Here is a 15,463-nt window from a genome sequence, read left to right on the forward strand (position 1 = left end):
AACATTTTGAGTTGTAAATTGCAAATATTAGCCTTCATGTTTGTACATTTACTACTATCAAATTTAGTAATTGGGGTCATGCTTTTACTATAATATTATCATGTAACCATCCAAATGGCAAGGTCAGAAATGTTGTACCAAATATAACTTTAATGTATTGCTAAATGCAATTTAATTTATTAAAACAATGTAAGAACCTATAAATACATTTACTAATATTTCAGTACTCATTTAAACTACAGTTTAAAACCGTTTAAAATCTTAAATGTGCCATATATACAGACGTCAATTGTTCAGTGTTAGTCAACTATATTTTGGCTGCAATCTAGGTCGCAGCCACACAACTTCACTGAAAGTTGTATGTTAGTTTTCATAACATTTTCCTTAAAAGTTATATATTATTATAAAAATACAAAACAAACCAAATATACTTGATCAACCCTATAAAATGTAACAATAGTAATAAAATTCACTTAATAAAAGTAAAAAATAAACATTTCTTAACTCGAATTCTGTGTTCTCTCAAAAATGTATTTCCTTACTGATTTATATACAATTTTTACATCACATTCTAAATATGCTTTGAAAAATTGCATATATATGTTTTATATTATTATTTTATTTATTTTATAAACAAACTACTAGAATGTGCAAGTACATTTTTCAGGAACTTGTATACTTTTTATTAAAATTGCTAAAAATTTTATTCTGTAAAATATAAGCTATATGTATTATACATTTTCGTATTTAGCCATCCGTACTCTAAATTCATACTCAAAAATTAAGGAATACAACCTGTTGAGACCAAGCGTAATTTTTTCAAATTTGAAATTATTTATTTAAAAAAACTAAAATTGGGACTGACATAGAGGACTGATAATTTAATTCTATGTATTCTTTATAATTGTATCTTCCATTGAAGCATATGTATGACTCTGGTGTAGGTTTGAAAACAACAAATGCAGTGCAGGAGAAACACTCACACTCTGTGACTGCGGCGACAGCGACGTCTGTGCGGGAGGTGGAGGGTGGGGAGGATGACACTAGTTCGGACGTGGCCAGTGAGGCAGGCACGTATACCATCGACAAGGACAGCCCAGAGGTGACCAGTGCAAGACAGAGCATTGACACTGTGTTCGGGGTGCAAGCAAAGACCGGGGATACAAAAAAAAACACAGCAGGTACTTGTAAGTCTTACATATTATTATATTCTATTTTTCATCATGTGAATCATGTCTATAAGTTCATTTTATATGTCACTGATGTATTTTTGATTCAAGTACAAAAGTTGATGTTCTGTAATTTAAAATTCTTTATCAACATTGATAGTTACGACATACAGTATTAGCAAATAGGGAATGCTGCTAGTTTCAGGCAATTTCACACACATGCACACGCGTGCGCGTGCTTGCTCACACACACACTCGTGCAGAAGATTATAACAGGCCACATTTCCACCACATAGTGCACTTCCCTAATCAAAACCCAGATTTTTGTTACTTGTAATGTTATCCTAAAGTGACTAGTATATATAGGTATACACATCATACGAGAAAATGATACCAACAATGTACTAAATACCAAATATATAACAATGCTTACTCACAAGTCTTAAGATACTAGGAAAGAAAAGTGATGGTGTTATAGGATATTACCACCTAAGTGTGACCTTAAATAGCCACATTGTTTTGTCTCTCGAAATATTTAATGTGCTGAAAAGTACGATTACTTTGTACACTGATATTACTAAATTTAAAAGTAAGTTTTATTCTTGGTTCTTAACAAACCCATTTTACAGTATAAGTAGATTTTTTAATATAAATAACATTACCTTTTAAACATAAATTTGTATTCAATATTTATTTTCTTGTCTCAAATTATTTAAAAGTTTCTTCCCTTCAGTTGTTGAACTAGTAAATAGTAATTAAGACGTGTGACCTGGATGAGTGCTGTAATTTCTGACATTGTCAATGATTTGTAAAAATTCAAATGACAAATAAAAATTATTATTAGGTTACTGAATAAGCCTGTATGTAAAACGGCAAGTGATGGACTGGCCCCAACACTGAGCTCGTGAGTGTAGGGGTGTGTGCGTGTGAGGGGACTACTTGGCTCTTCAGTCACAGATCCTATTTGCTAATGCATGGTGAATCTACATTGCTGTTTACTATTTACAGATGTTTATGAACTTGCAGTCCATTACACTCACTTAAATTTTTAATTTACGTAGTCTTGTGGGTTATAAAACAAAATATTGTATATTAGTGCCACCCAAAATACATTACACTGTAACTTTGATGTGTAACATAGTCTGCGTCATATATTTGCTATCCGCAATTGAGTTTTGTCACCAGTGTTTATGTGAGTATTGTCTTTGAGTATGTTTTTAGAATTTTAAATGCTACAGTAATTAAAAGAAGATAACTAATTATTACTTCTGTTGTGAATACAAAGAAGAAATAAAGTATGTATTCAAAGTGTGTATAAAGTGTAATAGTTAATTGTTTACAAAAGTAGTTTGATATGAGGGTCATCCGGATAGTAAGGTTGTTTCGCAGTATTTATTTAAGCGGTGAGTGAACAGCGCAATACGCATGCGTGCCGACTCCCTGCATGCCTTGTATATGAAATGATGCCGTTTGCAGTGAAATCATTGTAGAGTACTGTTTACTGTGCGAATTTAATTTGTTCAAATACTTCATCAACCTGCCAACTGCGAAATACAATCAGTTATCCAGGTTTTGACAAGGTAGTAGACAAGGATTCGTGAAGGTTTGATGATTTACCATTTCATCGTTAGCATTGGAATTTCCGACCATAAGTAAAACAACATTGGGGACTACTGTCAGAAACATTGGTAACTAACTCCTTGTGTGTTCTGTCACAGACAAACTCGACCCACACCAGCTCGACATGGATCAACGAGTGGGCGACCTCAGTGGTGGAGCATAACAACCACACTGGAGTAGACACAGGAACTACTGTCAGAAACATTGGTAACTAACCCCTTGTGTGTTGCCAATACATAGCTATACATTGTGTTACTTTTTTAAACATTAATTTAACTGAATTGTCCACAAAATACGTAAACACTGTATGAAAATTTAAGTGTTCCTCCCAGATATCGTGAGCCATCTATTGTAGACTACCAATATAACAGCTATAATATGAACTTGTTAATGTATGTATTTTTTATAGTAGTATTAATTTTATTTTCTTTGTACCTAAACTCATGATAAAATAAATGCTATGATGCAAAGTTTAAGATTCACATTTTAAACAAATGTTTGTTTTATATTTGATTAGAAAATTATAATTATGTCGTCTAATGTGAAGAATTACTGTGGGTCCAGAAAATATTTTACCTTACAATGTTGTACTTTCAAATAATACAAAATTAAAAGTTTTCTATAAAAAATTACTACCTTTTTTAATGATGTATAAATTCCTTTTTTATATAAATAAATATAGCATTTTACATAAGATGTAAACTGTTGCTACATAAAACCCATGAATAATTTTCAAATTTGCTTGTTATTCATAATATATCAATAAAGTGTTAAGTACCAATTCATCAGTTTCTAAAGATATCTTTTAGCAAACAAATTTGAATGTGTTGCACATTTTTAGATGGTTTAGCATTATTATACACTAAGCCCAATTTTTTTTGACAAATTGTCATTTATGTTCTTCACAAACTGAATGGATTTGTAATGTTTTAGACTTTAAAACTGTATAAGTATAATTATGTTTAGAAGGGTTAAAAAAGTTTTGTTTCATATTGTTATGTAAAATAAGAAGTTGTACATGTGTGTTTACATACATGGTTGTGCAGTCAACATACAATATTGTTTGAACATGAAAAAACTCAAGCTGTAATTTTGTTAAATACTCTTAAACGGTTGCTATAAACTTCTCATAATTTAGGAAATATTAATGTTAGTTGTAGGAATGTTAGTTGGTCTTAATTAACATTCCAAGACCATATTCTTGGTTAAAACTTTGCAATAATTTTTGATATCAGGTGAAACTGTTTTAAATCGGGAATGTAAATTCAGTTTTTATACAGTAGCAAGAGAACGCAGTAATATATGGTAAACTGTTTGTTGTGTTGTGTGTAGGCACTGTCAGCTTGGCAACCACCAAGATACCTTCACCAGTCAACACCAGGTCCAGGCTGCCTCCCATGACCCAGCCTCTAAGAGCTGACTACCCAGAGCCTCGAAGGCCTTCTCTGAGCCGCAAGTCCTATCCTGTCTCGGCTCAGGTAACACTTTTCAGTTTTTGGGAAGAGATCGTCCTTATAAAATGAAGTTGTTGTGAGGAAATAAAAAGTTTTAGTCGTTTTGTGGCAAATTTCATCTAGTTTAGAATCAAATTTTATCACACATATCAAAATGTACAAATGTTACAAAACAAAAACTATATATGAATTTGGTAATAATAATTTTAGTAATTTTATACATGAAAATATGTTATATTGTATGTTTGATTTGTCAAATAAATACACTATACAATATAAATTAAATGAATTTCATTACTCATTTTTAGAATATTATGAAATTGTTACTTTTTGCGATAATTTAAAATTTCATACAAATAAAGCATAAGATGTTCTAGGAATTCTGAATTATACCAACATTATTTCAAATCTAAAAGAATACCGCAAGTAATTATATGTTTAAAAAAAGAAAAGGGTGGCACGTTGAGCCAGGTTATTTTATAATAGCCCCTTGAGCCGATCATTTATCAAGCAGATTTCATTAAAAATGCATTGATTTATTCTAAACCTTAATTATTAGTGCTGATAAACATTCATAAAAACTAGATTATAACACTAAAACACAGAGCACCTAAGAGATAGCAAAATGTTTCCACTTCTCAGTGTTAAATTTATAATTTCTTATGTGACATTTCCACCAAAAAAAAAAAAAAAAAACCTAAAGCTAACACAGATCATTTCTTCCCTGATCCAATGATGCCTAAATCACATTGATATTTTGATGGAGTATACTATCAGAAATTATTATGCAAGGCTATGTTTGACAGACTAAAACTGATTGATTACAAGACAGTAACGCTATTGGTTGACCAAAATTGATCAGATAAAACTTCTAGAGTTAGTAAAAAGATCAAGTCTGGGAAATTAATTTTTGTGAATTTAAACAGTCTATTCTAATGTTTAGTAGAAATTGGTAAAAAGAAATATTTTTCTTTTGGAATATAAACCAGATCCTAGACTGTGGTTGAACACTCCATTGATCTCTGTCATATGTTACTAATCAAACACATGTGAAGGAAACATATTAAAATAACGTAATATAAAAAAAGTAAGGTAATGTATGAACAGTATGTATCTATCATCATTATACAGTAATTGATATGAATTTAAAAGAAATGTTAAAACATGTGCATATTTATTGAAACCTGCTTTGTTTTTAAGTGAAAGTAAATCAGTATAATAATTGGATTCGGTAGATAATATTAACGTTTTCTTATGCTAGCTGTTATAAAGTGAAGGACATCAGATAACCAAGAAGTATTTGTGCTAGGTTTACAGTCTGCTGATGACTCATACTACTTGCACAGTTGCATGACATTTAATCGTGTTTGCTTGAGGTTATATTCAGAACTGAGCACTCTGTTATGTGTTGTAGGTTTAATAATTAGGTTTGGGTTGTAATAGTGAAATTGATGTTGTAAAATTTTTGAGAAAACACGTTAACAGTTTTGTATGTTTTACATAAACCTTGTTTAGCAGACAAACCGTTTGATCTGGACTTTCAGTAATTCAGATACGATCTTCCCGTGAAATTTGGTATCTCTGGATTGACAAGAATGTATAGATTCTTGAACTAGCAAATCATATTATTTAGGCTTAAATGTGGCAGGTACCGGAAATAAAATGATTGTGTTCTTGGCATGAAAATTGCAATACATCCCAGGGCTCATTGGTCATGGAAATTTCCGAGTTTCCATGTTCAAAATAGGCACATTTTAAATTCTTAAGAGTCATCATGTGAACTTTAAGCAAGACATTTGCTATCACCCAATTCTCACTAGGCTCAATTTTTCAGAAAATGATCTCCGATTGACAGGCTTACAAAAGTGTATCTGTATACAATAAAACTACACACCATTAAATTAACTACCACCAGAAAAATTTTCTTCTCAGCTTCTTTTTAGGTTCTTTTCTACATAGAGAGAGGTATTAAAAACCAAGAGGGCAAAAAGGTAACGCAGCATTAGTGTAGTCTAGTGTGATGGAAGAACAAATCCATAGGAATCTTCTGGGGAATTTGTAGGAAAATTTTGGGATGTTCAAAAACTCCTGAATATTGTTATATTATGTACTTAGGGCTATTCATTAATATTATATAACTTTGTTTGAATCATCCAGTATTTAGTATGGGTGATGCAAGATTGGTTAAGTCCCGCTGATTGACAATAAAGATATATTTTACAGACAATGAACTAGAAATTGTTTGATTAGATCATTTGTTTCATGGATACTAATTAATTATTGTCTCATCATATTAATAATTTTAACCAGAGTAATAAGTATTTATAGTTAAATAATTTTTACACTGACACCTGTTAACAACTTTTGTGCTAAAAAAGGGACAATCATAATATCTACAGTGCTGTGCTATAGGACGTGAAAACGATACTATGGGGTTGGTAAGGCAAGTCTAATTAACGTAATGGTAATTTTATGTTAGCAGACCTTCTAAAATGTGTTGATGTACAGGAGGTGTCCAAGATAGAGACAGAGAGTTATCTACGGGCTACAGAGCGAGTGGTGTCAGCCTTGGCCGCGCGGGTATCTCTGTCGCTAGACTCGGGTGGAGAGTCTGACGCAGAGAACAGTCTGGGGCACGTGGTGGAGCCGGCCGCAAGTGGAGACAGAGACAGTAGTGCCAGTGACTCCAGCAACACCCGGTACAACAAGGCGTTCAGGTACAGTGTTCATCTGCGTAAGCATTAAAATGTGTAAACCATCCAATTGTATACACTAGTCATCCTTTTTAAATTAATAAGATAAAAATTAATCTAGTAGCTGAACCAGTATTAAAAAATCAAGTTATTGAAGGTACTTACCAAAATACAGATCGCCACTCTCTGGAGAAAGGCTCACCAAAAACTCTACAAAATGCTTAAAAATGTATAATTTTTTGTTCAAGTTACAAAAAAGTTATTGTTTTCATAAAAAATATTTTATAGCAAAAAATAAAAATGAAAAATGAACTTTTTCATACAAAATTTATAAATGTAGAAATAACACACAGTGAGGTGATCAGCTGAACTACCAAAGTAAAACACAGTGTTGTCCAAAGTCGAACATCCAGCATACGCGTAGATACGCAGAAATATTTGCTCTCTTAAACTAGCATCAAAAGTGTGTAAAACTTGTTTTAATACGCTTTGTGCATATGTGCAGATTTTTAATTTGTAGTTATTTTACATACAATAAATTGGAAAGAAATTACACAAAAATGAAATAACATTTGTGTAATAACTAAACTCTGTTAAATAGTTTGTAAGTAAAAGTAATTTTATCACTCTACTTCCACTTTGGTCATTTGCAAGTTTGGCTTATAGAAAGCAAATCAAGCGGTTTTACCCTTTGCATGCCACTAATAAATAAATAAATTTTCCTATAACGCCAAGACAAGTAAAAAATATTTTTCTTTAAGTTCAAATCTAATTTTTATTATAGCTAAATTATAAAAGGTAAAAGCAAAAGAAATGATAAAACAGTTCATTTTACTTAAAATTAGCATTTATTGATAAAAATAAAAAAGAACTATTTACAAAACTGTTTATTTCAAATAAATTTAAATTTAATACGTCGCACTATGAAACAAGATAAATATTTCAAACTAATCACAACACTACCACACGATGAAGAATAATAACGAGATATGTAGTAGACCCGCGCTTGTGACAACCGAGAAAGCAGTAATACCGGCCACGATATGTTTGGTTATAGCACTGTAGGAGGCGCAGAACTGACAAACAGGTGGTCCGAGTTAGACAAAGGGCGCTCCCCTCCCCCTGCCGCAGAGTGAAGGTCATTTATAAATACTTCCTTGGAAACCGCTATAAGCACAGAGCATCCACGGGGTATTTCGAAGGCCTTTTGTGAAATAAAGCTCTCCAAGAGACATAATCTATAATATCGGATACAGCTGTATTTGGTGTTTTGGTCAGTCTACCATTCTGATATATCTGTGTACGGCGTTGAAAGGGTTAAGTCCATATCAGAGAGAAAACTGTTTAAGCTATTTAAATTGACTACATTGCTAATTCTGTCGTTTCTGAAAGTAATCTAAAATATTGAAGTGTACAGCTGCCGCAATGCAAATCAGAAGCAGAGGAGTAGAATTTTGAATTAAGTACATGTAAATTCTTATCAAAGACCACTTTGTGTCTAATTAATATTAAGAAAAAGTCAATTAATCTCAATGAATTATCAAATCATCCAATACTTTAAGTGTATACCCATTTCACATGCTTTAATGAATAAAAGTTGATTAATTATTGTTACAGTTTAAGAAGAGGGAGGTTAGAAGATTCTAAGAAGAAAAGTACTTCCTCCATAGTCCCAAGCAAGCTGAAAAGCGAGCCTATAAAAGCTATACCTCCTAGAGTTACCAAACGAGAGTCTCTGCCTACATCCTCACCATCATTCTCCCGAACAGACTGCGGCAGGTTTAGTATGAGGACACCACGGCCTCTTCCGCAGGTAATTTTGGTCAGCAAGTAACAATTTGTAATTTTGTCTTTGTCCAGCCACATCTATTGTTTTACAAAATAAAAGGTGTTGGATTTTGTAACGTATTGAAAAAAGAAAAAAAACTTGTTTTAACTTTAAATTTTCTGAGATATTTTAAAGTATATTAAATATACTGACTAACAAAAGCTAAATATATAATCCGTAATATTTGACTTAGTAATAATATATCTTTCACTCCTTGGAATAAATAAAATGCTAATAATTCTTTCAGAAAAGAAATTAAAAATGTATTACAATCTCTTATGATAAACTGTATACCTTCCAAATATAACTATTAATTTGTTATATTTTTCCTGTTTTTTAGTCCCCTTTGCTGTCCAATGCAAAAAAGGAAGTGGGCGTCATCAAGAAAAAGACTGGAAGTGGTGGCAGTGCAAGGAGTAACTCGACATTATCTTCTAAAGAGGTTGAGTTCCAGAACTGGAAGAGGCGAAAGAGCTATGACCCTATGAAAGCTGCTGCGGAAGGAAAAAAGAAGGAAGCTGCTAAAAAGCAGCCACCATTAGCCATGACCCAGTCCACCAATTCAACCATAACCACTCCTAAAAGGTAAAAAATTAACTGATTCATTTTTCATATGGCCACTGATAATGGTCTCCCAAGGTCAGTGACTGGACGTGATTATAATTCTCTGTTCTGACAGGATTTGTAAATAAGCAAATACAATTAAGTGTATTATAACTAAGTAAAAACCTATATGCATGGTATTTCTGTATACATATGAATATGTCAGCACAGTTCTAATATTGTGTACAGTTTCAAATGTGCCATATATAAAGATATCAATTGTTCAAATATGTAAATATTTTAGCGGTAATCATAGTGGCAACCAGTGCAACAGTGTATTTCAAATATACTTTAGAAACTTATCATGCAAATTTTTTTCTGATTTTCTTACTTATCATATTTCAATGTTCAAACAAACTATTTGAATGTGTTAATACAATTTTTTTTGCAAATTTGTAATTTTTGCCTAAAAACTGTTAAAAAACACATGAAATATGTGTAGCCTATTGCACATTTTCTTATAAAAATTATTTTCTCATATTTTGCATATTCACATTTGTTCTAAAAAGTTTAATGTACCACCTTTTCAGGGCAAAAATAAAAATGTTTTATTTAGTGTTTGATATTTCAACTCAACTCAACTGATATTATAACTCAAAATTATACAGGAAATTAACAACTCTGTATTCTCCATATTTCTTCACTTCAAATATACATTTGACTGTGTATAAGAAGAATAATGTAAAAGATTGAAATTTAATGAATATATTTTTATAGTAAAAGAGGCTCCCAAAATAGTTACACTTTATTTACGTTCAGATCCAATGTTTTTTTAGAACTGAAAAAAACACTCCAGATCCAGTTAAAAAAGTCATTGTATCCATATTATAATATCTGATTGAAGCATTTCTAGTATTTATACTACTTTATAAATACCTTATGTTATTTCACTGAGGGTATACAATCATTTGTTACCCTTAGTTCTAAAGTACAATAAAAATATATTTTTTAGTAAATATTACTTATGGCTGTTAGATAACCCATTTTATGCACTGGTCGAGTTCTTCCGATTAAAAAACATTTTATTTTAAATTCCCCAATGCCACTGGCTGTATTTGAGTGTTGTAGTTTATGTTTGCGTAACATAAGGTATAGATAATATAAGATTTATAACTGACTTGGCTATATTTATAATGAAAGCTGTAATGAGACTTCATCAATAATCTTTATTTTATGGCAATAAAAAATGTTAGTTGATTGACTACATTAATATTTAGTAATGTGTATTGTTTAGAAAATGTTCTGAAAATATTTCTTTTCCAGATTGCCATCTGGAAACAAATTACTTTACATGTTTTTAAATAATTTAATTTTCATAATAGCTATTTAATATTTTTATTTATAATTTTATAGGTAAGTAATTTATAAATTAGGGATTACGTTTGATTTCTAAATGTAATGTGATGTGCAGCCCTGTGAACCCTGTGTTGAGATCAGCATCATTCCATGGTACCAGACAACTGACAGCGTCATCGTCTGATGAAGAGGAGGAAGAAGAAATCACCCTATCGGCAGAAGATGAAGACTGGCCTGTGTTACAAGCTCCTAGGGTACTGTATCCTGTTACAAAATTGTTTTAACTCTCCGATTGCCCTTGGTATTTTCCTTAAAACGCCAAGCCGTTTTTGCCCAGTTTGCAAGCTAACTTCCAAAAATTTGTAAAAAATTGTTTTTTACTGCAAACTAGCTGTATTTGGTATCATTTGTTTCATAATGAACAGTAGAATAAAATGATAACAAGTAAATATCATTTGAATTTTTTATGTTAAGTGGGAAATATTTTGTTATTTGTATCTAAAAAAGACGGAGGGGGGAGGAGGTGTGCCCGGAAAATATAGTTCAATATATACATTTCAAAGTCAAAGATTATCTAAAGGTCACAAATGTAGTTTAGTTTCAGAAAATGTTTAGTTTTAGGGCAAAACTGAAAGTAGTGCAAGAAGTGTGGTTTTCGTGATCAGAAACACATCAATTTGTAAAAATGGTTATAAATGGTTAAAATGTAAAACTGTAAAATTATATTTGGTATCATTTTATTTAAAGTAAATTAGAGAACACTGTATAATAAATAATTTGAGAATAACTGAGGTTTTTATTTTATATTGTTATTAGAAATCAAAGTTTTTATAATACGCTTCTAAAAAAAAGGAATACTTAGCTAATAAAAATAGTTATTGTAATGTTTTTGGTTTTGTAAAATTTTATAATGAACTTGGTATATCTAACTCTGTAGAAACAAATTACAATAAACAAAACACTCAGAGATAAGATTACAACATTCTCCTTATCTATGGCAAATATTGAAACAGGGCAGTGATGTTTATAAATATAATTATCTTAGGAAGAATCAATTATGTATCAAGCTCAGAAGTCTGCTCACTAGTTTCTTTGTAAGAAGATTTTGACTTAACAAACTATGATTCTCTTTTGAAGGGGAACACTAAGAAATCAAGTTAAAAAAAACTTGCAATGCACCGAGGTTTGAAATAAATGACTATTGTACACTAATCAGAATAGTGACGCATTATTGATGAATGTGTTAATAGCATAGCGTGATTTTCTCTTGTTTTATCATTGTATTTAATTTGTTAAATTTGACTAAAAATGTGTGATCAAAAGGGTTTACCTCAGTGTCTCAAACATTTTATAGCACCATTACTAACATTACATGTAAAGTGGTGCAGTAATTTTCATCAGTAGATCTAAGTAATATTTACAGTGCAGCTCAATTTCTACCATATTAATCTTTTTCCAAAGCTAAACACTACCATACAGAAATTAAGACTGCCATTATTTAAAAAAAATTGTAAGTAAAATTTAAAAACATTTAAATTTTTTTTAATCGAACACCATTCTAAAGATTTGTAATGTCTCAATAAGTAAATGATTGTTATCATATATAAAAATCATTGCAAAAATGACCATTATAAATCCCTAACAGTCACTTGGTTAAGCTCGTAACAGTTGTTCTGTTTCTTGTTTGTCATTTACAAAACAATCCTGCTCCAAACATCTATAAAAAATTTGTTGTGTACGCTGACAAATTTTCTTTACAAGTATCGTAAAAAAATATTGCATCGACACAAGTGTTAAGAAAGTATCTCAGTGCTTTTATAAAAATGGGCTTGCAAAACTGGATAGGTACATGATTTATCAAAAATCAACCAACAAAACCAAATTTAGATAATTCAATTTTTATGAATGATGGCTCAATCCAACAAGTGGCTTCAATTAAATATTTGGGTTTTTGTATTGATAGAAATCTCACAAGGAACCATCATATTGATTACGTAATATGTAAAGGAGTCTGCTCAATGTATTATGGACTTGAAACACAAATAAATTTAATAAATGAAATGTCGACATGTTCTTAACCCTTTAAGGAGTATGGACGTCATATGATGTCTTCCTTTGACAGTCTAAAATGAGTAATGGATGAAATCCAAAAAAATACCAAAATGAGTAAAAAATTAAAATCTTTAAAATCTCTTAAAAAATTTTTATTTACATTTGAAAACTTAATAAAAAAGGACTACGTGTTCTACAAGTCAATATTTCAGTACTTTTTCAAAATCAAATGTCTTATTTCCTCACTACGGCAGACTCAATCAGTATTGTCTGCCATTTGGACAACAGTAAAAAACTAGATGGTTGTTTAACAAATATGTCACTCTCACAAGATAAATATGGCCACAGTATACAGTATACAAGGAATGGCTAGTATAATGTGACCGTATATTCTGACAGCAAAGCGATGCGCGCACGACGCGACCTTGAGTCTGTGGCTTCTATCAGGTGTCTATTGCGATGTGGTGGTAAAATCAGATTACAAGTGAATACAAGCACAAACATGGAAGTTAAGTATGTTGCCGATAGATGGAACCACTTTACAGACTAATCTACCTAAAGGCAATCAGTAATAGCAATGCATTTACGATAATACAAAAATACAGAGGCTAAACATCATATGACGTCTGTACTCCTTTCGGCCACTGTAAGAATATATGTCATACGACGTTCTTACTCATTATGTAGCATTTACACGCACTCCTTAAAGGGTTAATCGTATACACTTTACTGTATGAAAGAATAAAATATTATTCATTATTAGATGAAGCATTGTAAGGTTGTCTTGAGGAGATTTAGCTCCAATATTATCCAAGATAGAAATAACAATTTTGAATAATCAAATAAAAATTATGAGTTAACCATCCCAATAACATTATAAATAATAAAAATGTCTAGGGACCAGAAGAAACATTTTGTGAATTAATAGAGATTTTTAATTAATAAAAAGTTTGAACCACCCATGCTTTTGTAGTACATTTTGTTTTTCATAGTTTTATATTTATGACGTATTGATCATTTTCAGACCTCGCTAGAAAATACCCCACAAGGCAGCAGAGTTTCCTTGTACAGTAATACCTCCAACTCACCAACCCCTCCTCTACGAAACAGGCCTAAGCTTGAAGTAAGTTCATCTTAATGATTTTCCTTCTTATAATTTTGTGTCTAAAGATGATGAAAGTTGGAATTGTAACCTGTAATTTATTACATTTGATTATGTACTCATAGAATGGAAGAATAATATCAATAGTCTAGCTAGTAAAATAATGTTAAATACTGTTGGTGAGTCATGAGATGACCCAGCACACAGTGCAACTTTGTATTGTAGCGGTATCACCTGATTTTGCAGGCACTTACGTCAGCAACTCACACAGATTATTTTTTTAAAGATATTGTCATATATTATAATAACTGGAGAACATTAATGAATTAGTAAGCCATCATTAACTCTAATTGGTTAACATTATAAATACAGTACAGTTATAAAACATTGTAAGCATTAGACTTAATTTGGTAAAAGACTTTTTTTTTGTTTTCGCTTCAGTGGCAATCTTCAAATTGTTAGCTTTAATAGATGTGCCTTTGTTACATTCATTTTCCCATGCTTTTATACTGTAACTGTTTTCTTTACTAATGGCTATTGTTGGAAAGACTGGTAGTATGATACATTATGGTGAGACAAAAGTTATAAGAGTAATTGAGTGTAAGATAAAGAAGTTCAGGAAAAATCGTTCACGGGCTACAAAAATTTGTAACGTGTCTGAAAAATACTGTAAATTGGACTCAGAAAAAAGCAAAGAACACACCAAGTAAAAAACTTGTAGCTGGAAAAATATGAATAATATTATAACAATTATAATCTTTATTTCTTGTTTATCTTTGAATGTTGTTAACATTCTTGATACATATGTTGTCAAACAATCTATTATTATAAAATCATAGATTTATAGACATAATTAAACCAATTATAATAAACAAGACTGTGTGGATACTACATGCATATTTTATTTACTTAAAGTATCGCAAGCTACACTTTTTGAACCTGGTTAAGTACTCAATTTGAGTGCCCTCTTGGATCACACAGCTATATAGACTTGAAAATAGAATATTGTTTTATGCCAGTTAACGTTCCAGAAGTACAGTTTGTTTTCCAACAATATTGTCTCTCATCTTAACCCTCCCTCATTTATGTAACATCGTGAAGCATTACTTTTGGGGTAAAAATTGTTATTATGAACAATATGTGCGATTCCCTCAAGTCATATTATATTAATAAAAGTTATTATTTTCCATAAAGTACAATATACTAGGTGAGCTGCATCCCTAAAATTTTGGTATAATTTTATATAAAATTATGCAAAAACACGTGAGAGTGAGACATGTACGTAAAACAACTGATACTTAATTAAGAGTACACCTGTATGAATACTGTATGAACATGGCACATTCCTGTAAAATAAACGTATTAGTGCCTAACAAAATAAATAAAAATTAATTGGTCCAAAGTTACATGTGCTTTTTAAGATGGCTGTTCAACAGGTCCATAGAAAAAGATATAAAAACTAGTTTTCCAGCAAAAATTTGTTAATTTCTCAGTGTAATCTTCTTTCAGCTCTATAAATTTGTCCAATCTCTTTCCAAATTTTTTAAGCAAGAAAAAAATATGATTTCAGAAGTTTTTCAAATAAGCATTTGTTTAATAAAGTCCTCGTTTGAAGTGAAACGTTGTCCACCAAATCATTTTTTCCA

At 31.0% G+C, this 15,463-nt stretch overlaps 1 protein-coding gene across 1 annotated transcript in view; it reads left to right on the forward strand.

Annotated features, from left to right (window-relative positions):
* LOC124365532 (nucleolar and coiled-body phosphoprotein 1) overlaps positions 1-15,463 on the forward strand; it is a 61,431-nt gene that overhangs the window by 27,015 nt on the left and 18,953 nt on the right. Inside the window, exons 4-11 of the mRNA XM_046821519.1 lie at positions 945-1,181; positions 2,801-2,857; positions 4,122-4,267; positions 6,752-6,960; positions 8,554-8,749; positions 9,105-9,349; positions 10,779-10,917; positions 13,740-13,838. Coding sequence (XP_046677475.1) covers positions 945-1,181; positions 2,801-2,857; positions 4,122-4,267; positions 6,752-6,960; positions 8,554-8,749; positions 9,105-9,349; positions 10,779-10,917; positions 13,740-13,838 — 1,328 coding nt within the window. The remainder of the gene's footprint in view (positions 1-944; positions 1,182-2,800; positions 2,858-4,121; positions 4,268-6,751; positions 6,961-8,553; positions 8,750-9,104; positions 9,350-10,778; positions 10,918-13,739; positions 13,839-15,463) is intronic.

This window comes from Homalodisca vitripennis, chromosome 6 (genome assembly GCF_021130785.1).
Source record: "Homalodisca vitripennis isolate AUS2020 chromosome 6, UT_GWSS_2.1, whole genome shotgun sequence".
NCBI lineage: Eukaryota > Metazoa > Arthropoda > Insecta > Hemiptera > Cicadellidae > Homalodisca > Homalodisca vitripennis.